The following is a 26,767-nucleotide window of genomic DNA, read 5'->3' on the forward strand; positions in this document are numbered from 1 at the left end:
CTACACCCCACCAGGCTATCGGGCTCTTCCCACAGCGCTGACCGAGGGTTCATCCAACTCGGCCAGCCCGGTAAAGTAGCCCTTTAGCCTGTCTGTCTACCCTCTATCCCGGAGCCCCCTACTCCCCTAGCACTCACTCTCTCAATTCCCGGCGAAGACCCCGTCCACGTCACGGGTCTCCCCTCAAATACCCCGGGGGGCATGATGTCACTTTACCCTGACGGCATTCCCCCGAGGCGAGTGTGACCTGACGTCAGCACTCCACTCCTCAACACTAGTACAGCACACCGGTGTTTTGGAGAGCAAATCCACAACATTTACAATCTGAGTACTGGATTTTCTTCCCGCGCCTCAGTCTTTGTTCAGCCTGCAGTCGTATCTCATATTTTATAACGCGATTTGTCCACAACGCGCTGTTCTTCAGGAATGCAACTCTTCTACTGCGTTATAGGAGAACAGACTGCAATAGGGGATGTTTCTGGTCATGGTCATACTTCATGGCACATAAATACCGAGGCCAGAGATGTTGTCGATGAGCATTGGAGACTCCACTGCACGCCATTGTGCCCGATGAGAGTTAAAGTTCATAAAAAACAATTCTGACAACAAGTTTTTGAATTGGCATATAAATAGTTACCTTAGGTAGATGTTTGGCAAGAGACAAGATCCACCTTGTCCGTCCAGTGCTCGCTAAGCTGCATTGGCTTCCGGTTGCCGAACGAATACGTTATCAGGTCGCGCTCATTATACACAAAGCGTATGCTACAAATGAACCACAATACCTCGCTAATCTTGTCAAGGAGCATAAACCATCACGCGAACTCTGGTCATCCTCGCAGTGACTGCCATACTATATTCAGGTGGATATGTAATGAAGTACTGTACGATATATTTTTATTGGGCCAAAGCACAAAGCCAAATTAATTGTGATGAGGTAAAGTGCGGGTACTACCTCTTCCAAAACATCTACCCAGTGTGGAAGAAGAGGCCAAATTAACCCTTTGAGGGGTTCTAGAACACTCTCTGACAGCAGTGACTTTCACAAGCAATTGCGGGGGCTGCTACGCCTTTACCTGTTTTTGCACCACAAGAGAATTCAAATGCAAATTGCTTTTGGCATCTATCTGCGTTACTCGTACCTCCCCCCCCCCCCTTTTTTGTCATTGGGCGAGAGGAAATGTTATAACGTAGGTTTAACTTTGGCTTTGGTAGACAAGAGAGAATGCTCGCCCACACACGGCTGCTGTCGGCACCCCTCCCATTTCACAGATCTCCAGCCCAGCACGCGCTACACCATCGGCATCTACGCCGTGCAGAACAGCATGCGCAGCGCTCAGCTCACCGGAAAGCACCGCACAGGTACCGACGGCGAGTGGCCGGCGCCGCGACGCCACCGGCTGGCTCCTTGCCGTGTAATGGCGGCGTTTTGAGCCCGCCGGGGGCGAGGTGAAGTAGTGGCGGTGCAATGTGTCTCTGTGCGTATTAACCCGCTCGGTAAACCTTTTATGAACACTGGTAAAAGAAGGGCATAGCTCATGGTAAGCCATGTACTGCACCTTTCTCGGTACATTGCCTACCCGAGCAGAGTCCTTGACCTTTTTCCACCCTCCCACATCCCCGTTGAACATGTTTTAATATCTTGAAATAGTTTGTTTTTTTATGGTTAAATGTCTCCCACTGCCAGTGTTTGTATGTTTATCTGTGGCGTTTTACTTTATCAACTGGTACAACATCTATATATTAAAGCCCTAGTTTGTAATGTCTATTATCTTCAATTCATTGATGACCACAGGATGCAGGCCTACACATATGCTGTATATTAAGGCCTGAAAAATACGTACCAGCCTTTTATTACCAGATCTGCTGTGGTCAGATCTATGTGAACTATATTTAACTTTGTAATTCTTGTCATCAATGGACAGTGCATATGGACATCGATGCAATTAATATTTCATGTGGAGATGTGTTGAATGAACTCAACATTTCTATATGTTTTCTGTTGCGATACAGCAACTACCTTATTGAAATGATGCCATGTAAATTAACATGGTTAAAACTATATCATGAATATATACACAAACTTGGGCTTTAATAAAAGCTTAATGGTGCTTTATTAACGCGATCTTGTAATCATTGATCACATGGTTATGCGTACACATGTGATCTGCTTGCTTTTTTGTTAACCCTCAAACCACATTCGCCCCTCTTCCCCATTCCCTTCTCCAATCCACATTGGGTTTTTTGTGCAGAACAAGAGCTGCAGCTTCCGCAATTGGCTACTAGACCGCCAAACTTTCCCGCCCGATACATTCCCCCGTTTTTAGACATCCCTACGTCCTCCCAGCATTCGTCCACTGTCCTGGAGAGAGACCCGAGCAGCGAATCGCGTAACCCGACATATCACACGCGACAAAGGCCTCTGAACAACAGGCAGAGTGGCAGGCCTCTGTCTGGGCAGAGAACTGTCGGCGATTTCCTCGCCGCGCTGACACCGAGGTTCGTAGACACGACGGACGAGCACAAGCCTGCGAATGCGCAGTACAAGCCAGCAAACTCGCAGACGACCAGGCGTATCATTCCCGGGAGGTTCGTGCGACCCGACGAGTTGGCGGAGAGCGCAGTCACTCCGTCATACGAACCGCAGGCACACCAACGGGGTCGGCCGCAGTTGGGGTCGCATCCAGAAGGACAGCAGCCAGTGTTCGGTAACTTCCGTCCTTTCAAAGCCAGAATCGCTGCGATTGATAGCCACTCGCCAGACCGAAGTGCGGCTGGCTTTACGCCATCTGAGGTGGTGTTCATGGACCGTGGCCTGGTACCAATCAAGACTGAGGACAGAATTCTGGGCCCCCAAGAAGCTGCAAAGACTCTGACCACTATCAGCTGGTCTCCGCAGCCACAGGCGTCCGAGTACCTATTGTCCTGCTACCCACTCAGCGGAGAGGGAGAAACAACACAGGTAATGTGTTTGCTCTTTTGTGGTTTATATCAAACATAGCGCACTCTGCAAAAAAACTGCATTATCCTGCACTTAAATACACATTACGGCATTTTCAAATGTCGTGTTGTATTCACATATTTTACACAAGCATAGCGTTGATACAAATGTATTGTGCTTGTATTTTTTTAATTGGTGTTTTTTTTTATTATATCTGGCTTGACATGGTCAATGTAAGATTGTTCCTGTTCAACCTGGCCTCTGACGTCTAGTCAAGCAAATTTATTTACAAAAATGTTCTTGGAAACGTGTGATAGTCTTTTTTCACATCTTATAGCATCGTTTTTTTACTACAGAGCGCGCAGTTCTATTCATTGAGTCATAAACTAGCTTGCGAGGAATCTCTTAAATATCAGCCACATTAGTGCATGTATCTCATGATAACATTCGGCTCTGGGAATCTATGCAATTAATGCACTAGCTTAAGTATCAATATTATTCAATCAATGCATTGTTCCTACCCTGGTATCCTGTATATTAGTTTCCTTCTTGAGATTATTCATCTCCTCGGTCTACTTCCGCCAACAATGAATCAACTATTCATGCTTTAAACCAGTTGCATGTTATCTCTTTCAACATTTCCCCTTCTCCAATCTCCCCCTTGGTAACCATGCCAAGCATCTTCAACTTCCTTGAGTTTTGAATCTTCGTTTGTGCCTTTGGGGGAGCTTTTAAAATGTCCCTCTCTGTTTTATGATTTCAAATTTGCTACCTCCTGCAAAGGGCTTGCAATGCTTCTCTGAAACTTCAGTTGTACTTTTTTGAGTTTTACCATTTGTCAAAGTGTCGGCATCGGCAAGTTATTGCTAAAATTGCTCCTATCTCGACTTGTCTAAAATACGACATCGCCTCTGACAGCGTTGCTATTCTTAATTGTGATTCTGAGGTAATGAGGTTGTGATCTATATCTGCAGCTCTCTTGAATTCTACTCTTGAAAGCAGGGGACACCCTTGCACTCACCCTTTGTAATCGGTGCTGGTGATGACCACGTCATGTTGTCACCATTCTTTTGGAACTGGTTACGACATAATTGCTGCCGGAAAAAAACTTTAGGCAGTCTATTTCCATAACGTTACTCTTCCTATTTCCTGCTGCCCTCATGTGTCCCCATTATATATATTGCAGCTGCTCAAAAGAAGGCCAGCAAAATTTTCTTGGCAGCAAATAGACGTAGTGGTGAGAGGCATTCAGAGAATATGGCATTGGAACCAATTTATGGATAGAGGCGCTGTAGAACAGTTAGCTGAAGTAGGATGTTTAGCACAAAATAAATTAATTACTGCATAAAATTTCGTCTTCCCTATATTTTTGGTAATTTTTTGGGCAAAAAAAGGTTTTAAAAGTTACCAATACTGTGAAATATGGGTACCACAGTGTCGAGATGTTAACTACCTCCCGCCTGGTATACAGGAGCGCGTGGGTTCGATCCCGAAGCTGACGCCTGTTGTATATTTTAGTTTACGTGTCTCTCTCTCCCCATGGTTGCGTAGATATTTCTCCAGGTCCTCCAGTTTTTCCCTACACATTTAGAATCGACATGCATTTCGAGTATTTGGCTGCTATAAATTTCCACGTGATAAGCCACTTCATTGGACTATCATGTGTGGCCAGGTCGCTTCTGGGAAATAGCTATACAACTCTGTGGCCCTTACCTGGTAAAATTTAAATAGTTTAAATATAATATTTTTATTGATTCAAATATTTCGTTTGGAACATCTATTGTTCAGGGCATCAACTGACACAAATAGCCAATGTGATGACACCTCTACAAACATATTTAACTTATAACTTATAAAGTGTGAATTTATTCAACGAATATCACAGCCAGGCAAAACTTCAACCAATTCATACATAACACTGAACTAATGTTCTGCGTGTGAAGGGTTGACAATGCATGAAAGTTGCATTCGATGGGAGCGGACAATTTGGAATTATCCATTAAAGAGGTTTTGTTTTTGGGTTAGATCGTGTAAATATAAATGTGTCGTTAAACCCGCAGGCACCCTTGACGGCCAATAGTAAGGTTTGTAACTTAAACAAAACATGCCGATTTGTTGTTACTTCAGCACACCGGTGTGTTGGAGTGTAAACCCACAACCTTGACCAATTTGAGTACCGTGAATTTCGCCGGTAATTACAACAACCAGCTTCAGCGAAATGTCGTTTTCAAATTGTAAATGGGGGTTTACTCTCCAACACCGGTGTGGTGTGACGTAGTAATGGTAACTACAAGCGGTCTCATCAGGCGACAGCCAGAATTGTGGAGAAGCCCTCCTTTTGTTTCGGTCTTAAATAGATGGGTGGGTGGTAAATGTGGTGTCGTCACTTGTGAGCCAGATCCGCGTGCCGGCTGGCACGTCGAGCGCCACGCTGGCGGGGCTGGCTGACGGCATGCAGTACAGCATCGTGGTGGAGGCCCTGCAGGGCACGCAGCGCTACCGCGTGCACGAGGAGGTGGTGACGGCGCGCGCCGTCAGCAGCACCCCTCACGACGGCGTAGGTACGGTACCGCAGCCAGGGACGCCTGTCTGTACGTATGTACAGAGTCTGTTGTGGGGAGCGGTGGTGTAGTGGTTAGCACGCTGCGCTACAAACCCGGCGACTCGAGTTCGATTGCCGCTCACGGCCAAGACCGATGACGATTATCTGAGCTCTTCCTGGGCCTCCTCTAGGTCGACTCGGCCTCAAATGAGTACCTGGTGTGGTGTATAAGCATCGCCACTGGGGAGACAAAGGCGACTGGGCGTGATGTTGGCCGCCCACCCCCTTGCTGTGGCAGCCTTCATAGGTGCTCACTATAACAACACTTTCCCCAACAGTCTCTTCAGGCTATAGGGGAGTCTTTGTCCGTTTTCCTATAACGCTGCATTTTTTCATGAAGTGAATTGGATATAACGCGATGAATTTATAAGGGAACACATTTTTTATAACGCCGATGCAAAATTGGATATAACGCGATTGAGTGAACGGAACTACGTCGCGCGAGTAGGAATAAGCGGTCGTGCGGCTGCCTCAGCGAAGCATCGCACGAGGCATTGTGGGATGCTGCTGGATGCTTCTAGATGCTACCCACGTGCCTCAGTCTTTGTTCAGCCTGCGTACGCATCTCACGTGTTATCGTGGACTGTGCCAGTTAGGAGAAGAGGTGCGAGTGGTTATGGAGGGGTTTGGGTAGGAATAGTGATGGGGTTTGGGGTAGTGATGGGGGTTGGGGTAGTGATGGGGGGTAGGCCTGGTTGTAGCTGTGGGGCGGGTTTAGGGAGTAGCAGTAGGATGGGCTCGGGAGAAGAGATGAGTTTTAAGGGGGCAACGGAAGCAGGTTTTACAGTTGTCTATTTTTTTCTACTGCTGCTTAAAATTACGTGGCTACAATTTTGAGCAGTGTTCTAAAGCAAGCCTGTGTGCACATTACTTGTGCAGCATGGGCATGTCATGTTACACACATGGCTTGCTGGGAGGATTGAACTTAAGGTCGCAATGTCACCTTTTGTTGTCTACAAAATAACCATCTGTGTGTACAATTACCTACGTTTGTTTCCCGCCTGCACTAATTTTTTCTGTCTGACACATTTCTAATGGTTTACAGGAAGAGAGAGCGTTCGAGTCGGTTTAATGCAAGCACCGCTTAGGCGTGGAGCCGATCCCCAAATTTCCCCTCTTGCACGCTCTGCTGACCGTAGAAAAAAAATCGTGTAACAGTATTTAAAGGACTCCTATTGCCTTTCTGAATTTGACGTGTGGTGCAGGGGGCCAGGGTTCTATGACGGAGAGTGATGAAGACCTGTGCTTGGACACAGCCACAAGTATCTACTACTCGGTGGGCCAAGAGTGGGAGCGTCTCTCCGAGAACGGCTTCATGCTCTACTGCCGCTGCTTGGGCTTCGGCAATGGCCATTACCGCTGTGATTCGTCGCGTGAGTGAGCCCTCCCGCGCGGTGGTTCCCAAATGTGAACGCAGGGTCTGCCAGAACCGAACTGAACCTAATTGGTCAGCGTGTTCAGCTGAAGGTTTAACAAAGTTCTCGGTTATTCGACGTAGAGCCACGGAGGAAACTGGGGGGTACAGCGTGCCGAGTGTGTAGCTATTGTAGGGGCCCATTACTGAGCATGACGATCGAGCAATACAAAGTTTAAATGACGTATTAGTTTACGACCAGGCCCTGTGGCAGGAAATATTCACGGGTAAAGATTCGGTTGCAATTGGCTCTTCAGTAACCAAGGCCCTCACCGCCTGTCAGCCTCCAGTCAGCCTCTAACAATGGATGCACTAAACCTATAAACATTGAGTGAACTCTTTCAGCAAGTACCAACATTTGTAGAAATGAGTAACCGTTGCAAGATCAATATTTTACAGTAGCATTCGGCAGGTTGTAATTATTGTCGAGGCTAAACAGTAAGGGAACTATTTTGAGTACATGTTTTCCATTTGGCACCCATCCTAGCAGATGTCTTCAGGTCGGGAACGGTGACTGTAGACTCGGTCACGGGCAGACACAATAACAATTGAGTAGACCAATGGGGAACCGTGTTTGATGTTATATTTAGAGATTACGCTGCAACAGAATTTGGGAACCACTAACCTCTAACGGTGCTTGTCTAATGGGAGTCCGATCCCAGCTTGCCTGTCCTCACAGTGAACACAATGAGTCACATTGCGGTTCTGCAAAGCTTTGTTGGAGTCATTGCTCGCCCCAATGAGCCCATGTGTATACTTCCATGACCATATGCCTCCTTGAGATTCTTAGAGAGCCATATGGTTATCGCAGATATACATAATGCTCATTACTGATTTATGGAGTGGAATTGTGGTTACCGGGAACGTATCAAGTTTATGAGCACACTTATTTCTCGTTTTACTCATGATAGATTTTTTGTTATGTATTTTACGTGACTTGTTTTATTGTAGTTTTATTTAGGTAAAAGTGTTTGCATTGCTTGACTGTCAGACATTTTCAGAAATCACATTACGTAAAAATGTAACAATGTTTGCAATGGTATCCATATATATAGACACGGATACCACTTTGTGGGGAAGTCAACAGTGGTTTTCCTACGCACAGACTTAGCCCCCACCATAGGAATGTGGAATTTCCACCACTGTCCCGGGGGGTTGTACACAAGAGATGAGCATGTACGCCTCAACTCGTTCCAGCAGGAACTCTCTTCGACATGTACGTACTCTGTAGCCAATAACCTCTGCCGTGTAAACAAGCGGCTCCCTTTGCTGGGCAAATGTGTGCCCCCCCCCGTACGTTTGCAGGTTGGTGCCACGACAGTGGTAAGAACTACAGGGAGGGCGAGACCTGGGACCGCCCGGCCGACAATGGGCAGATGCTGACGTGCACGTGTCTGGGCCGCGGCAAGGGGGAGTACAAGTGCGAGCCGCGTAAGTGCCGTGCCCGCTTCCTGTTTGCGAGCAGCATTTTAAACCCCCTGTCCCCGTTCAGGGTGGTGGGTGTCCCGTTCCACCGCTGAATCTCGGAACACACAAGCGGCTCTGCGTTCATTTTGTTTAGAGAGGCGTAGTGGTAGCGCCGTTATTTTTAAAAACGTCCTCACCGCAGAGAACTATTGCGACAAGATCGCACTCTGTGATTAGCTGGTGCCAAACTGTTTAAATAATGTACACATACGGCATCGTAACGGGAAAGGGTTAATTCAACTCCAGCCTTACGGCTGCATAGGTGTTGCTCGATGCATTGTATAGTTCTGCAACGTGCTTACGAGTTATGTGTACCCCGTGCCGCCCAACTGTTTTACTGCACGTGCTGGAAGCTTTTTAAGTCGTGAACAAAATACTGCAGTGTGATTTGAACTTCTGATTTAAGAAACAAGATGCATCTTTATTTTTTTTTTGTTTCCCCCCCTTCCCCCCTCCCCACACTCCCTTAAGTAATTTTTTTCCTCGCCTTCCCCCTCCTATATAAAAGTACACACGCCCCACTCGCGGTCCCCACTCGGTGGGGCAGCAGCTAGCCCAGTCTCTGCCCCCTTCTCTCAACTCGGCAGCACAGCGTTTGGGACTTGTGTCTGCGGAGTTTCTGTAGCCCTCTCCCCTACGCTGCGGTTTGTGCTTTCTACCGGGCTCCTATTTAAATGTAATACAAAACATTAAAAAAATCTATATTTTTTGTTGCTAATGCAGATGAGGCGTCGTGTTACGATGAAGGGAAGATGTACCAGGCCGGCGATCAGTGGCGCAAACTCTACCGTGGTGCAATGTGCACCTGCACCTGCCTGGGAGGGCAGCAGGCAAGGCCCCCACCACCAGCCTGCACTCACTGCGCACTGCACTGCCACTTCTTCACATACAGCGACGTTCGAATCGAGCGCAGCGCAACGCTTCGTCAATAAGACTGTGGCCTTAAAAGGGAAATATATCATAGGTGAAGTTTTGGGAAATGGCCCCCCACAACTACGATTAGCATGGATGTTTACGCACGATCCGAAAGACATTCTACATACATAAATTAAACATTACTATATATATGGTTTGAAGAAGGGAAATTGCCTGAATCTTCACCGGTTACATTTATTTACCTTGTAAGGCCACTGTTTTTTGACGAACGTTTGACGTCTCTTGTTATTTGTGCTTGTGCACCACTGCCCAACGCGGCATCGCCAAACAATTTAACGTTCAAACGATTGTCAATTTGAGTGGCTTCCTTTTTTAATCGTACACTTAACGTGACTGAGAAAACATGCCCCCCCCCCCCCCCCCGATACATTGTCCAACGTGGCACGGCCGTGCTTGTTATTCTGGCAGGGTTGGCGATGTGAGGAATGCCGTAGTCCCAGTGAGGAGGATGCAGGGAGCAGCCACACTGCTGCAGCAGCCTCCCACTCGTCTTCTGCTTCCCAGGGAGTCTTCTCCCAGTACATCCAGAGTGTTCGCCGGAGCGCTGTGAGTACTTCCCACGCCACTGTAGGACACAAAACGCCATTTTTTGAATTAGACTGTGGGCCAGTGCTCGTCAATCCTCTTCCGGTCTTTTTGTTTGTTCCTAAAAAGAAATACAACAAAAAATCTCTTAATTTAAATAAAGTCTACGGAGCTACCCCATGGTGTAATGGACTTGCCGTCCAGAGGTCACCGGTTCGATTCTACCTTCCGGCACAGCAGTTGCAATCATGGGGCTAGGTTATCAATCTGCCTCTGCCCCAGCCAGTAATATGAATGGGTCCACTGCAGTAAGTTGAATTGGCAGGTTGCGCGTTGTGGGGTACAGTGGAGGTAGAGTTGACCAAATACCTTTTGAGCGCGCTCCCTCTAGTGGAGGCCCAGATATGTCCCGGGGATGTCCAACACAAGCTTGAAGCTTCATTAAATTAGGAAAAACCTTTTTAGAATCGACAAGCGGTAAAGGTTGCAGCCCTGCAATTGGAAGGAGGCATTACCATCTGCTAGTTTTTGTTACTAATTCTCCACAATGACGCAAATTATTTGGCTGTGAACCCCCCTTGTTGAATTTTGTTTCAACCGAGTTAACCCCCTTGCCTGGACCCAACATGATTCTGAGAAATAAACGTATGAATAATGAACATCCAATATTTAAACCAATTGTCCATTTTGTGAGGTATCCAAACGAGCTAGTAACTACAAGCGAAATAACAACAACAAAAATCGACGGACGCTCTGCATGCGTAACATAATGTGTTTGCGCTCGCTGGTTACCCTTGGTAACCACTGTTTACGATCAGTGAGTTTAGAAAGATCTTTTATATCATTCTAGGTTACCATATTAATTTAAATGTTCTCGTAGTTAAATTTTTGGGAGATTCATACATGATTGTCAAAGCATGTTTTGTTTGCATGTTCACCACAAGTACGTGTGGTTAATGCGGACTTGATTCCTTGCAAAAGGTTTCTCTTTGCACATTTTAACATCTGTTTTGTTGCCAGAAAGGGTAAACCCTATTATTATTTTTCATACATGATTATTCACCAATAACTGTCATGTATGATGTAATTTCACACACTTATAAATCGCCTCGCGTAGCCCGTGGGACATTGCCACGTAGCCCTGGTTGAGAACCATTGGTTTCGAGGGCCCCTCTACAGGGTATTTGGGGGCTACTTTTCCACGTCTTGGAAGAGGTTTTAAAATCCCGTGTAACTGTACTACAATTGTTACCACTAGAATGTATATGACTTGCAAGTCTGTCTCTAATTGCTAAAGATTCAAACTCGTGTTGAACAAACCTCGAGGGTTAGGTTTTCATCTGGGCTGGCATTACCTTTTGACAATGACTCGTAATTTGGTTCTTTGTATCGTGTCCCTGCTGAAATGTGAATTTGGATGTCATAAAAAAAACTGCTCATGTTTCGTGAAGAAAGTGGTTGGCTTGCGACACTTTTCAGTATTTATTTTGTTTCTTTACAGGGAACCAACTGTGCCTTCAATTGCAGATGAGAAACATTTTGGGCAACGAGCCCCATCCCAAATCCCCTCGCCCATCCTCGCAACCGCGTCGTCCACACGTGGTAAAATAATGAAACCTACTCAAGCAAAAAAAAAGTCGGATTAAGCTTCCACTTCCAATGTTTTTAATCGTTAAAAGGCAGGATTCAATGTGTAGGGCAAGTAGCGTTCTTGAAATAAGTCTGCAAGGATCCTTAAATCAGTGGCCATACCGAGGCTGATCTTTACTCGCTATGAAATTTAACAATTTTAAGAGCTGAGCTCTAAACCTGCCCATGGTATTAAGGCAGGGACACCGCAATAAATAATAGCAGTGTTTGAAAGTGCCTTTTTCCATTTTAATTTGTTATCTGCGCTGTGTCGTTTGTTGGAGATTGTTTTTCTATCAAAGAACAACATCCAATGATCATTGTGATCACCATTGACAAGACAGTGCTAAAGTGATTTTGCAGTGAGTTACTTTTTAAGGATTTTTGCTGTAAGTATTAATCTCACGTGCTAGATATGATTCACTTGCTTATTTAACCAATTTAAGTGATTAGTTTCACCTGCAGTAGGCCTATGCCTTTTTTAGCTTTCGTGTATTTTGAATGTTTCTCTACAGTGAAAGGTAACGAGTACACCACCAACGGTAGATGTTAGAAATCCACGTGGAGCTTACAAACTAAACACTGTTTACTAAAAACAAGTTTGATGTTTTAAATTACTTTTTTTAATGCCTTACATGTTACCTTTGTCTTTGCTTTTCGTATGGAAAAAAATAAATGTTTTTTCTACTTTTGTTTGAAGTGATATTTATTTTTTATTTTGGAAAAAATGCAGATTTTTACATTGTAAAATGAACGTAGCACGTGAGAATACAGTATGCATTTCCCCCTCACCAGTGTCAATTTGACATAACGGCGAAGGGGGGTAAACCCTAGAGATGGGAACGGAAGTAAGCAGAGGAAATTCTGTTTTGAAGCCAATTATGGATCGCCATTGAAAAATAGCTTCTTGGCTGAAATGGGCCTTCCCTCAAATCCATTTATTGACTGCCTGAATTAAAATGGCAACATTTCAATATGTATTTTGTCACACTTTGGAGCTTCTGGCTATTTCCTTTAAACTACTTTTCTTGTGTCTGTGTCAGTTCACATAAAAAAATGTGTTTACAGACAAATCGATGCCACAATGAGAACGATCAGCATCACGCCCTAAGAGTTCTCTCCAATAACCTGCCATAGAACATTAGGCAAGATGCCACTGCACTGTTAGAGTACAATACGATCATGGCCAACACAACTACCAATACACTAGGACATCAGGATATGTGCCACCAAGCGGGGCAAAAGTCCCGCACGCCATTCTGGAGTAATGCTGAGACGCTTGTAAAGAGCAAAAATGACATCCGCGATTGGTGGCGTGAAAGTTGGATGGCCTGCGATGTCCTGGACAAGCAACTTATTGGAGACCCGACACAGGAAGTACACCTAGCTTCAGCGTGCAGAGAGCGCAATGCACTGCTGCTCAATTGCATTCAAATGGCACATGGCAGGTGCGGCTACTTTCTACACATAATAAATGAGTCGCCCTATTCTAACTGATGAAGCATGTATGTTGAACTTCTTTTGCACCGTACATAGCCAACCGTGCTAATCAGAGGTGTGGGGAAGGACAACAATCTAAACGCCAAAAGCAGTTCTAAAGAAATTAGTTTTCATACTAGATTTAAAAATGCATAACTCCAGTGTCTTTCTAATATCGGAAGGAAGAGCATTTTAGACGGCCACAGAAGTGCATATGAAAGCGCGCGATGCGGTGACCATCTTTGTTCAATGCATAGCCACAAGCTGCTGCGAGGATGACCGGTATTCGCGTGATGGTTTATGCTCCTTGACGAGATTGGTGAGGTATTGTGGTTCATTTGTGGCATGCACTTTGTGTGTAATGTGCGCGACCTTATAATGATGTATTCGTCCGGCAACCAAAAGCCAATGCAGCTCGCTGAGCACTGGACGGACATAGTCGGATCTTGCAGTACCCCATCACGACACGTGCCAGAGAATTTTGTACACGCTGCAGCTTGGTAATGTTTTGCCATACGTCCCCTAGAGTAGTGAATTGCAATAATTGAGCCTTGTCGATACATTGCTGCACGCAACTGTGTTAGTTATGTATTTATTCAAGTACAACCAACCACTTCCCATTACATGCTTATACAGGAGGTATTAACGCTACATATCAAGCAACTCCCGAAGCCATCAAATTAATTGCTGAACTCCAAACACAGTTGCAATGTTTTGTCAGTTGCTTTTCAAATGCCATACGAACAGACTACTCTTCAAAATGTATTCTACATGTTTATACTTCAAAATAAGGCTTTAAAGTGAGTAATAAGCACAGCAAAGGAAAAGTTACTTCCTAATTTTATTCTGAAAGCTGAAGCCATGTGTGCAGTAGCGGTTGTCGTGTTGGAATGAGACGCCGGTCATTGCAGTTGATGGCCGTGCATTCCATCCTTTGTGGGCGATTCGCTCACAAACCACATTAACATTCTCAGCATTAGAAAATGTCACATACCTCTCGCAAAAATGCGTTGTTACCTGGTTTCTGAGCATTGTACGCATTTACGGAGTCCACTTTGTGATGATGTGTAATTGGCAATCGACTCATTTGGCATACAACAAAATATTCGTTCAACTATTCAAGAAACGGTAACTTATAAAGGAACTAAATTAGCAATTATGAAGAAAAAACACCATGCGCAATTATGTTCTAACGTTTAGACATTAATTATATTCGCTGCATTCTCAAAATTGTTCGACAGTTGGGATTCATTTGTAAGTCTTTGTTAATTACATATGCTACCTTAATTTTTAAAACATCTGACAAAAACACTTTGCTAAGATGTTTAATGTTGCAATTTGCTAAGATGTTTAATGTTGCAATTTGCTAAGATGTTTAATGTTGCAATTTGCTAATATTTTTCTCAATTTAGGGGGACCATTAGAGAAGCACACTTTTTCTTTAACATTTTGTTTATTTCTTTAGTGCCCACTGATGCAGCAGTTGCAGATGTGCACGCCTTCCGTACGGCTGATGTAAACCAGATTAACCGCGTCAGGAACAGCGGAGTGTATCATCGCTGTGATGTCTCCTTCGTAGTTGTGGATCGAGGCATTGCGTCGTATGTTGTATTGGTCTGTTCTGGATGATTCGTCGCACACTGGAGAGTTTTTAATTTTCCATTTGTGCATCAGGTATCCGCATCTACTGCCATGGTTTGTGCGATGCAGTTTAGGGTGGACCATGAGTTTCGTGGAAGAACAAAACCAGGGATCTTCTGCACTCATTTGTCAAAACAGTACAGAATATATGGGATAGTGCCATACATAATGGACCTAAGCCCACGGCAGTAGGTGCCATTACAAATTAACTTTGTGACAATACAAATGAACCTTGAGTGCAGACCAGAATTTCAACCGGTGCAACAGGAATCCATGTTGCCATGTGGAAAACGTGTTCGGATGCCTCCATGTCTTGTGAAGGTTGCTCCACTCTACTCTCCCATGAGCACACACACACCTCTTCACTTATCCGACTGCAAGCAGCTACTAGGTATGGTACATCCCAAGCGAATGTACACCAATGCTGTGGCTTGACACACAAGCGTTGTTATGATGATGGTACACTTGCCTTGTCGAGGAGTGAGGCGGCTTTAACCCGACATTTAATAAGAATCTCACACTGATACAAGTGTAAGGGATAACGGAGAGTCTGAACCCTATTCGGAAATAAGTATACAATCGCTGGGTCTAGCGGCTCATGGGTTCGAATATTGCGCTCGATTCTAATTGACTCGGAGTTATCACAGGAGGGAGGGGCCGACGTAGGGCACGCCCAATCGGATTCGAAGGTGGAAAACATTCAAATCGGATTGGTCGTCAGGGTAACTTAAATGGTAATGAGGGGGTCGGGTTGGGGGAGACCGTTGGGAGAAACGAATGGGATCTGTGGAGAGTCGTGGAAAGTTCCAGAAAAGATGGTGAAGGGAATAACGGCAGGGGTAGAGAAGGGGTTTCGGGCCGCCTGGACAGAGTGGTCCCCTAATGTTGTGACGTGCTGTGCGGAATGCGTAATAAAGACGAGCTTCAATGCTCACCCAGGCTGGAACTCCTTTACCCAAGCATGCCATTTGGTTGACCTGTGTAGGGGTGCCTTGATGGCGAGATGTTAACTACCTTGCCTGGTATACAGGTCGTGGTTTCGATCCCAACCCTGACGCCTGCTGCTGTATATTTGGAGGTTTCCCGTCTCCCTGTGGTCGCGTGGATTTTTCTACGGGTCCTCTGCGTTTTCTCTCCACATTTAGAATCAACATGCGTTTCGTGTATTTGGCTGTTATAAATTTTCCACAAGGTAAGCCACTTCTATGAGCCACCATTTGTGATAGCCAGGTTATGTCTGAAAAAGAGCTGTATAGCTCAGTGGGCCTTACCTGCTAAAATTTAAAATAGTCTAGTTTAGAATGCTGTCAGGAGCTCTAGCTGCATCTTGTCTGCAAAATTAATCTCCATCTTTTGCCATCTGTACATGGACAGCGTTGCCCCACCCCCACCTTGCATTTATGGGTTTACTCCGAGTACTCCAGTTTCATCCCGCATGTATCAAAATTCAATCAGAGTTGTTAAAAGATTCCAATTCATTTATATATATTCTTTGGGTTTTTCAGCAAAGTCACGTAGATAGGTTCAAAGAAAATAACAGAAAACTATGACGTTTTGATCGCAACACAAGCGGTCATCATCAGGAAAAGGGGGGTTAGCTTCTAAAGACAACTGCTTATAAAGTCTTGATTTGAAGCTTTCGTGACTGCAGGAATCCATACTCTTTGGTTTTTTTCGGTAAAGTCACGTAGGTAGAAAAATAAAATAAAAAATAATATATCACGACGTTTCGATTGCAACACAAGCGCTCGTCCTCGGGCGGAAAAAAAATCCAGCAGTGGAACTGCTGAAGCAGCGAGGTTTGAAATGGGCATAGCCCAAAAGTCAGCAGCCAATGCCAATGCAAGTGGTGGGCAGCGACCACGACGGTGGTGGGCTTTTCACCAATCAAAGGGCTGCCAGGCAAAAATTAGCATGTCAATGCAAGATGGCCAAGCATCCTTCATGGTGATTGCACCAGGGTGGCTATGTTAATGTGAGAGATTAGCATGTTAATGGCAGATCGTGAAGCAGCACCCAGCCATCAAATTCACCATGGAGGTGGAAAAGGATGGCAAGTTACCATTCTTTAATGTTTTAATCGAAAAGAGACCAGATGGCTCAATGGGACACTGTCTACAGGAAAGCCACCCATACGGATGACTACCTAAAACCTGACACCCACCACCGTCCATCCCAGAAGAATTCCCTCATCAAAACTCTACACCATAGAGCTCTATGTATTTCTGACCATCAACGAGCCAGTGAACTGGAACACGTACACCAAGCTCTCAAGATGAATGAATATTAAAACTACACAATCCGTAAAGCTATTACCCCAACCAGTGGGAAAGACCTATCTGAGGACCCAATAAAAACCATCACCTTGCCATACATAGCAGGGGGTCACCAAAAAGATTTCCCAAATCATGAACAAACAAGATCCAGGTTCGATTCAACACAGTACGTAAAATTCGTGATCTGATCCCATCTGTGAAGGATGTGATCCCTGACGTGCAATACCCCGGCGTCTACAAACTAAGATGTGTCTGCGGCAGTAGTTACATTGGGGAAACTAATCGACATGTCTCGGACCGTGTTCGTCAACATAAGGCAGATCTTAAACATGGTCGGGCCAGTATCTCGGCCATGGCTGATCATTGTTTTAATGCGGTGGGCTCACACGAAATAGATTTTTACAAGACGAAGGTACTCTGCAACCCACTGGCTATCAACAAAGATTCATTCATGAAGCCATCCAGATATACAAACACAGACAATTTCAACCGAGAAGATGGGTACAAACTGAGCAATCATTGGAATGACGTTATTAATAACCAGTTTAAGTCATAACTGGCTGTGATGTTCCCAACCTATCGCCTTCCGATGTTAGTTGTTATTTTCGGTTCTGATTTTTTACATTAACAGATTGCATTTCTCACTAACACAGCTACCTCGTGCGCCATCCTCGAGGCTGCTGCTTCACGATCTGCCATTAACATGCTAATCTCTCACATCAATATGCTAATCTCTCACATTAACATGCTGATCTCTCATGGCCACCTTGGCACGCTTGCCGTGAAGGATGCTCGGCGATCTTGCATTGACATGCCAATTTTTGCCTGGCAGCCCTTTGATTGGTGGAAAGCCCACCACCGCCGTGGTCGCTACCCACCATTTGCATTAGCATTGGCTGCTGACTTTTGGGCTATGCCCATTTCAAACCTTTATAAGCAGTTGTCTTTAGAAGCTAACCCCCCTTTTCCTGATGACGAGCGCTTGTGTTGCGATCGAAACGTCGTAGTTTTCTGTTATTTTCTTTGAACCTATCTACGTGACTTTACCGAAAGACCCAAATAATATGAGTTACTGCAGTCACGAAAGCTTTAAGTCAAGATTTGTTTATATTTTATTTAGAAAATGCGTTTGCTTTCACCAAGATTTTTGTCGAAATATAAAAAAGTGTGATAATTGTTTTTTTACCGTTCTATCTGGTAACAAAACTGACACCTTTTTTTACAAGGAGTCATGTTTGTGTAATAACAGCCATAGAGGGTTCACGGGGGGATTGGCTTGCCGGTCCTGCTTGTAGCCAATAAGGGTTGAGATAGGGACCATGGCCCACGCGTGATCACGACAGGTCATCAGGAGTGATTGGCCTAGCCATTCGGGGCCCCAGCTAATGGGGAGCCGGATGAGGGGCGTGGTCCCGGGATTGACAGGGAACCATCGAGAATGGTCGAAGCTGTCCATGAACGATTGGCTGGGGGAACCACGTGACGAAGGTATTAAGAGCGAGTGAGAGAGAACGATCGGGAGCAGACTGAAACTGACAAGAGCAGGGTCACGCGCGGACGGGGGCTCGGGGTGCCACGTGCGCGGTGGGGACTTAGTGCGTAGTCTGTCCTCTCTCCGTTGTCTGCCAGCAACGGAGAGTGAGTGAGCAAAGTGTATTGTGGAGTGGAAATAAAAGGACTGATTCCGAAGCCGTCTCCCGAAGGATTATTACACTGGTGTCAGAAGTAATTCTGCGACTGTTTGGACGATCGTCAAGATGTCTAAGCACCTCAGAAAAAAGAACCTGCCCGTGCCTCTATCGGACGAAGAGGTCGAGACGGATGAAGATGAGCTGTTGGGAGCTACAGCCCTGGTGCCGCCGGCTGATGACGCTCGCCTCGACGCCTCTCAGCGTCGACCGGGGGAGGATGCGACCACCGCAGGACCGAGAGACAAATGGCGGCTGATAGCGGAGCAGATTGAGTCGTTGCGCGCGATTCTGCTAAGCCTGGTGACCGTGGTGGCGTCCTCACCAGCCGTGGGTCGCCAGATCGCCGATCAGCTGGACGCCGCGGGAAGGGGTCCTGCTATGGAAGCGGGACCCGCCATTGCTCCTGCCACGCGGGAGGACGCCGTCGTCTTGGGTGGGGCGGCTGCGCCGGAGTCGTCGGCCGCCATTTTGGGCGCGCCTACCACCACGCGGCCGCCGGACGCCATTTTGTCTGCACCGAGCGGAGAGCGGGAACGGCGGCCGGAGACGCCCGCGGCACGCGCCTGCCACCGCGGACATCGCCTTCCACAAATAAAATAATTTATCGCCGGGGGCGATTGGAGTGCTTTTACGTGGCGCTTCGAGTCAGCTTTTAGATCTGTCAACTGGACGGAGGAAGAAGTGCTGGGAGCGCTACCTATGCTGCTCGATGATGTGTCTCTGGGAGTCTTCCGCTCCATCCCGGCGTCCAAGAAGAAGACACTGCGGGATGCGTTCACAGAGATGGTGGAATTTTACGACCCGCCGACATCGGCCACCAGAAAATTTATGTCGCGTCGCCGGGCACCGGAGGAATCGCCGTTGGCCTATCGGGGGGCGTTGATGGCGATGGCCATGGCCGCCTACCCCGACGCAACGGCCGAGCATTTGGATCCACTCATCCTTTCCCGCATGCTGGAGTTGTCTCAGGAGCTCAACATCTCTCTACCAGTGTGCGGCCACGAACCGCTTTCATCGCGGTGGGTGGCGCGCTGCCTGGACACTAAGTTTAATATCAAGCGGTGGGACCAGATGGCGGCGTGGACGGGGAAACCCGAGATCGACGGGCCGCTTCTGGGGTGGTCTCCGCGACTGGTTGTCCACTGCTCCGACGACTCGGGCGACGACGACATGCTGACTGCTGCTGTCCTGCATAGGATTCCGGGACGGCGGCTGCGCGACCAGCGGGGCGACTACACGGGCCGACCGCGTGCGAGGGCCGGGTCGTCCGACCACCGGCCGACGTCGGCCGCGTGTTTTAAGTGCGGCAGACGGGGCCACTTCGCCCGTGACTGCCGCTGCCGACCTCTGCTGTCACCTCCTCCGCCAAGGGGACCTCCATCTCCTCTACCTGCTGCGGAGCTGCAACAACCTCGGGCGAGTCGGCACAAATCGGACACCCGGCAGGTCGTGTCACATCACTCATCCACTCGCACTCATTCTTACACTCCTAAGGATAATTTTACTTCTCCTGCTCCATTGACATGCTCTGCTACACAGTGGAAGAAATTGGCTCGCAGGATTGTGGCTGCGGCGTCGGGCTCGTCGACGGTACGCGGTACCATCGACGGCGTTGACGTCCGTATCTTGGTGGACACTGGCGCATCGGCTACCATCATTTCGGATGTAATTTTTCATTTGTTGTCCATTCCTGCGTCGAGAATACGCAAGGTTAATGATGCGTGTGTTGCCACCAATGGGGGGAGCATAGGTATCTGCGGACAGGTGTATGTGAGCATCGCTATCGGAAATATTACCGCCGCAGGACCTGTGTTAATTTCTCGCTCGCTAGCTGTTCCATGCTTGTTGGGTACGGATTTCCTGCGCCGGATGCCGTTGCGAATACGGGTCGACCAGGACTGTTTGGAAATGCTGGGGGGTCGTAGGATGGCGTTCCTGCCTTCCCTGCTGGCCAAGGCGCCTACAGGTAACGCAGTTACTGCTGTAGTTGCGGCTACGGTGGAGGTTCCATCGGGAGCGCAAATGCTTATTCCGCTACGTTGCCGAAAACCACTTCAAATGGGAAGGGGTGCGAAAGGCGTGCTATTATCCCCATCGAATTCCGTATCGAAATCTTTTTCTTTGGCGGCGGCACAAACGATCGTGCGCCCAGGTCAGGCACCTTTCATACAGGTCTTGAATGGGGGACCTGATCGCGTTGTTGTTCCGGAGGGATCGGTGCTGGCTCACGCCACTACCGATTTCGCCTCTTGTGAAAAACCGCCGCGCGCTCGGATGCCCGCGGATGGGCCTCCGCATGATCGTTCACAAGAACGCTGGATCGCGGATTTATGCGGAGAGAATTCTTCCTGGTCAAATGAACATAGGAACGCCTTGCGTTCGCTGTTGCTGCAGTACGCTGATGTGTTCAGCAGAAATGATTTGGACCTCGGCCGCACATCGCTTTTGTCGCACCATATTGAAACCGGTGCGGCGCCTCCTGTCTGTATGCACCCTCACCGCATGAACCCGGCGGAAAGGGAACACGTGCGTGGGGCGGTAGATGAATTGCTGGCGGCGGATATTTTCTCGCCATCCAACAGCCCTTGGGGCGCGCCCGTCGTTTTGGTTAAGAAAAAAGATGGTGGTACGAGGTTTTGCGTTGATTTCCGCCGGTTGAACCAAATCTCGGTAGCGGACGCGTACCCCTTACCGAGGATGGATGACTCATTGGATGCTTTATCGGGTGCTAAATTCTTTTCCACCCTTGACCTGTCCTCGGGCTTCTGGCAGCTTCCCCTCGATGACGAGTCAAAAGCCAAAACGGCATTCCGCACGCCGCAAGGCCTCTTTGAATTTAATCGGTTGCCGATGGGCCTGAACGCGGCTCCGGCCACGTTTCAGCGGCTCATGGAATTGGTGTTGGCGGGACTGCAGTAGGAAACGTGCCTCATATATCTAGACGATATAATTGTCTTTAGCCGCACGTTCGAGGAACATCTCCAACGCCTTGAGACAGTTTTTCAAAGAATGCGTGCGGCTGACCTTAAGTTTAAACCGAGGAAATGCCACCTCCTGCAACACTCCGTCCGTTACCTGGGTCATATTGTCAGTTCGGACGGTGTATCCACTGACCCTCTGAAAACGAAGTGTCTACGTGAGTGGCCCACACCTACTTCAGTGGGTGATGTTCGGCGGTTTATTGGATTCGCTTCCTATTATCGCCGCTTCATTAAGAACTTTGCGACGTTGGCAAAACCATTACACGTTCTGACTGGCAAAAATCAAAGGATTAAATGGGGGGCGGAGGAAGAAAGTTCCTTTATGGCACTTCGGGACCACCTCGCCACGGCGCCTACGTTAGATTACCCAGATTTTTCACAGCCGTTCATCCTTGATACGGATGCTAGTGATATCGGCATTGGGGCCGTTTTGTCGCAACGTAAGGACGGGGTTGAGAGGGTGGTGGCGTATGGCAGCAGGGTTCTGTCCCCTGCGGAAACGCGATATTGCGTGACAAGGCGGGAACTTTTGGCAATTGTCCATTTTGTTCGATTGTACCGACCATACCTGTATGGACGGAAATTCCTGGTCCGCACTGATCATGCGGCTTTGCAATATTCCCTCAAATTGGATCAGCCGTCAGGCCAATTGGCCCGGTGGTTGGAATCGTTACAGGAATTTTCCTTCGATATAACATACCGAAAGGGGGCCCGTCATGCGAACGCTGATGCGCTCTCAAGGCTGCCGCCCGTTCCTCCGTGCACTTGCCTGACGGGCACGCACCGCTGCGCCGCACCGCCCACGTCGCCCTGCCCGGTTATGGGGGCGATAGCGAATGAGGACGACGCAGGGGCGAAAGCGAAGGAGGAGGACCAGCAGGTGTCGGTGGACACCGATGATACCTTACGGCTGCCGCACGCGGTCTGGTTGCGCGAGCAGGAGGCCGATGCCTCGCTGTCTCCGCTACGTAAATTGGTTGGGAAACAGAAATCGCAATTGGCGGGCTGGAAGTGGCAGATGTTCCGGGGTAAGTCGGGATTGCTAATGTGTACCGACGGGGTGTCTGACCGACCACGCTTGGTGGTGCCTACTTCGCTTCGCTACGACCTGCTCCGTGCTCTGCACGCTGATAAGTTGATGCACCTCGGCGTCCAAAAGACTGTGGCCACGATGCAAAAGGATTTTTTCTGGGCCGGTATGACGGCGGACATCAATGATTTTGTCCGCTCGTGCCATGATTGTGTGAAGAGGAAGCCGCCTCGGAACCACTATGTACCACCGTTGCGTTCCATTGAAGTGTCCCGTATCAACGAATTAGTGGCTCTCGACATTCTGGGGCCGTTTCCCCCGTCAGCTAGGGGCAATAAATACCTTCTGGTCGGGGTGGAATATTTTTCTCGATGGCCGATGGCCTGGCCTCTGCCCGACCAAACGGCAGCGTCCATCACCGACGCTTTCTTGAATGGGTATGTCATGGACAAGGGGGCACCTGAAAGGCTGCTCACAGATCAAGGCCAGAATTTCTCCTCTAAATTGCTTAGGGAAGTTTGTGACGTGCTAGGTACAAAGAAAGTTCGCACCTCCCCATACCATCCACAAACAGATGGTATGGTGGAACGATTCAACCGTACCCTTTCCGCTATGCTTTGTCACACGGTCAGTGAAAAGCAAACCGATTGGGACTTGCACATACCAGGCGTCTTGGTGGCATACCGCATGGTTCCGCACACGTCCACGGGATACTCACCGTTTTTTTTTATGTATGGCCCTGAAAATGTTCCCATCGATGTGCAACTGGGTACGCCGAGTAAACAACCGTCCCGCTCCCTGCCTGACCACGTGCGTGACTCGCTTGAACGAGTAACGGAAGCGCGAGAGGCTGCCCGGTGTGCGACGGCCCGTGCTCAGGCAAGGAACGAACGGTACGCGCGTCGATCGCATACTCGCATGCCTTGGTCAGTGGGAGACCTGGCGTGGCTCCACTGCCCCCAGGTACCGGCGGGCACATCCCCTAAACTGCACAGGCCATGGCGGGGGCCTGTGACGCTCGTAGATGTTCGGAACTCGCAAAGTATCCGCGTTCAATACGGCAAACGTCGGTGGTATGTTCAGTCCTCGCGACTTAAACCCTATGTTGACGCGCGTGTCGGTCCTTCATCCCCAATAGCTGACCTGCCGGGTTCTGCTGGGCCGACTACGCCGCTTGACACGCCCATTGATCCCAGGGGGGACTGTGTTGTGCCTCCTGCAGATGAACAGGTTCTGAGGGCTGAGGAAGCCCCCGCTGCCCCCCCTCCAACGGGGCCCGCCCTGGACGTGACCAAGCACCAACAACCGACTTCTTCTTCGAGCCTGCCACCTCCTGTCCATCCGGAAGCAAAGTGACCTTGCGCTGGGAGCGGAGAGGGTCCCGCGTCGCGTACGCGGTCGAAATCTCTTCCGTTTCGTTAACGTTTGATCGTTCGCTGATTCCCTGTCGTTACCGCGCTGCAGGGGCGCCCTAATGTATGTTGTGATTTTTTTTTATTATTATGGGTGACTGTTTTAAATGTTGTTAGGCGCGGGAACGCCGGTTCACCCTCAAATTGTTAAACGCACCTTGGTGCCCTAATAAGATGTTGTGGAATTGGTTCTTCACCCTTTTCCCAGCCGAGACGGCTAAATTTTTTCACCGGGGGGGGGGGGTGGGGGGTGATGTAATAACAGTCATAGAGGGTTCACGTGGGGATTGGCTTGCCGGTCCTGCTTGTAGCCAATAAGGGTTGAGATAGGGACCATGGCCCACGCGTGATCACGACAGGTCATCAGGAGTGATTGGCCTAGCCATTCGGGGCCCCAGCTAATGGGGAGCCGGATGAGGGGCGTGGTCCCGGGATTGACAGGGAACCATCGAGAATGGTCGAAGCTTTCCATGAACGATTGGCTGGGGGAACCACGTGACGAAGGTATTAAGAGAGAGTGAGGGAGAACGATCGGGAGCAGACTGAAACTGACAAGAGCAGGGTCACGCGCGGACGGGGGCTCGGGGTGCCACGTGCGCGGTGGGGACTTAGTGCGTAGTCTGTCCTCTCTCCGTTGTCTGCCAGCAACGGAGAGTGAGTGAGCAAAGTGTATTGTGGAGTGGAAATAAAAGGACTGATTCCGAAGCCGTCTCCCGAAGGATTATTACATTTGCATAGACCACAATACCTGCAGTCATAATGCGAACAAAAAACATAACTCTGATAATGTGCACTGTCCTTGAACTTGATTGGTCCACACCCGAGACAGCCTTAGAGCCTAGTCTCACATGGATTGGACCAGATGACGCCAAAAGGCATACAACTCAAAGACAATGCACCATCAGAGTATGAGAGCTCGGGGTAAGCATTTACACCATTGGAACCTCATTTGCCAGTAAAACATATGATAATTGGTTCTTTACCCTTCTATCTGGCAACAAAACTGACACCTTTTCATAAGGAGTCATGTTTGCATAGACCACAATACCTGCAGTCATAATACAAACAAAAAACATAACTCTGATAATGTGCACTGTCCTTGAAGTTGATTGGTCCACACCCGAGACAGCTTTCCTTAGAGCCTAGTCTCATATGGGTTGGACCAGATGACGCCAAAAGGCGCACAACTCAAAGACAATGCACCATCAGAGTATGAGAGCTCGAGGTAAGCATTTACACCATTGGAACCTCATTTGCCAGTAAGTTTTGTTGCCAGATAGAAGGGTAAAAACCAATTATCATATGTTTTACTGCCAATTAGTAAGGTTTGTCACGTAAACAACATGCCAATTCCCGCCGATCCATGGTGGCTCTTCTGCTGCCCCGCAGCCAACGGGCTTCGTAACCGGGGTCCCGGGTCCCAGGGCTGTTGGAGGGATGACCATCTCGCCGTCCTTGTCCCAACGACACTACAGGTGGGTTTTTTAATACCCCACTTCTGACACCAAATGTAGTGTCGTAACTCTCTGCTTCTCCCTCGAGGCGTGCCTATGTGGGTGGCGTGCAGCGCACACAGTCGGAGACTAGGTAGTCGCACTCGGCACCATCTCTCTTTTATTAGGTTCATGCCACCAACTCCAGCCCCCTCTCTCACGACCATGCTGCCGTATGGCCTGGCCCAGACACGACCCTGTCCGCGTTGCACCGATGGCGTCGACCGAGACGGCCAGCTACTGTCCGGCCGCGCAATGATCGGGCAAAGGCGGCGGCGATGACGACCGCAACGACGAGACGACTCCCAGAACCGGCAGCCCGGAGCTCTTGCTCTCCGCTGCTATATTCCCCTCGGTGCGGCTTGGCTCCGCCCTAGCCACGCCTCCTTTCTCGAATCCACCAGAAGGTTCCAAGGGCCTCCCGATGAGGTCTCCCTTGCCCCAGTTCCTCCGCCCTGCCGGCACACACACCGTGTATATGCTGAACGGCGTGTGCGCTGTGTCCACCTGCAGTTGCTGCTGCTGTACAGCTGTACAGCTGTTAGCGCTGTGTCACTACACGAGTACAGCACACCGGTGTGTTGGAGAGCAAATCCACAACATTTACAATCCGAGTGTTTCACCAGTAATTACAACTAGCTTCATCAAGAAGAACATTTATTGGAATAAACCAATTTATGAATACAGTATGATGATCTTCACACCCTTCCAGAATCCCAAAGTACTAAATTGGTTAATTAATTAGCTATGCTAATAGATTATACTATTAATACTAATCCATGCCTCAAATTTCCCAGCTGACTGCTGGCTGGGCTACTCTCCACTCCAACAACATCTCTGTTGTTAGTCGTTACGGGCCATTGTCACCAAAACAAGCTGGGTAACTGGCTAATTGGGATTTTTCATGGAACGAATACACATTTCATCGCATTTAATTGAAACGGCGGAAGAAAGACGAAGACATTCAGACAACGTATAATAGAAGAGGTGGGAGTAACGAATACAGAAGGCTGACAGTTAATTTAAAAATGTTCAAAATTTAATACTTGTGTTCCTGTTAATGCAATTTTTCGCCATAACATTATTTAAATCCTAGATACTTATTTTTAAAAAACCACCCCAATACGTATTTTTGTATGTTGAACTTGTTTTGCAATACGTAGCCAACCGTGTTAATTGGAGGTGCGGGGGAAGGACAACAAACTAAACACATAGTGCCATTGTATTACATAAAATAGCAGATTACTTTTTGT

General features: G+C 48.1%; 1 protein-coding gene across 4 annotated transcripts in view; it reads left to right on the top strand.

Moving 5' to 3' along the window:
* LOC144938130 (tenascin-X-like) overlaps positions 1–12,203 on the top strand; it is a 150,829-nt gene extending 138,626 nt beyond the window's left edge. For all 4 annotated transcript variants that reach the window (XM_078865842.1, XM_078865843.1, XM_078865844.1 and 1 more), the window contains 8 exons: positions 1,270–1,359; positions 2,250–2,959; positions 5,337–5,499; positions 6,746–6,913; positions 8,260–8,385; positions 9,145–9,251; positions 9,766–9,903; positions 11,384–12,203. In XM_078865842.1, coding sequence (XP_078721968.1) covers positions 1,270–1,359; positions 2,250–2,959; positions 5,337–5,499; positions 6,746–6,913; positions 8,260–8,385; positions 9,145–9,251; positions 9,766–9,903; positions 11,384–11,413 — 1,532 coding nt within the window. In that variant the 3' untranslated portion in view covers positions 11,414–12,203. The remainder of the gene's footprint in view (positions 1–1,269; positions 1,360–2,249; positions 2,960–5,336; positions 5,500–6,745; positions 6,914–8,259; positions 8,386–9,144; positions 9,252–9,765; positions 9,904–11,383) is intronic.
* Positions 12,204–26,767: the final 14,564 nt, after the last annotated feature.

The sequence above is a fragment of the Lampetra fluviatilis genome, chromosome 21 (genome assembly GCF_964198595.1).
Source record: "Lampetra fluviatilis chromosome 21, kcLamFluv1.1, whole genome shotgun sequence".
NCBI classification, from domain to species: Eukaryota; Metazoa; Chordata; class Hyperoartia; order Petromyzontiformes; family Petromyzontidae; genus Lampetra; species Lampetra fluviatilis.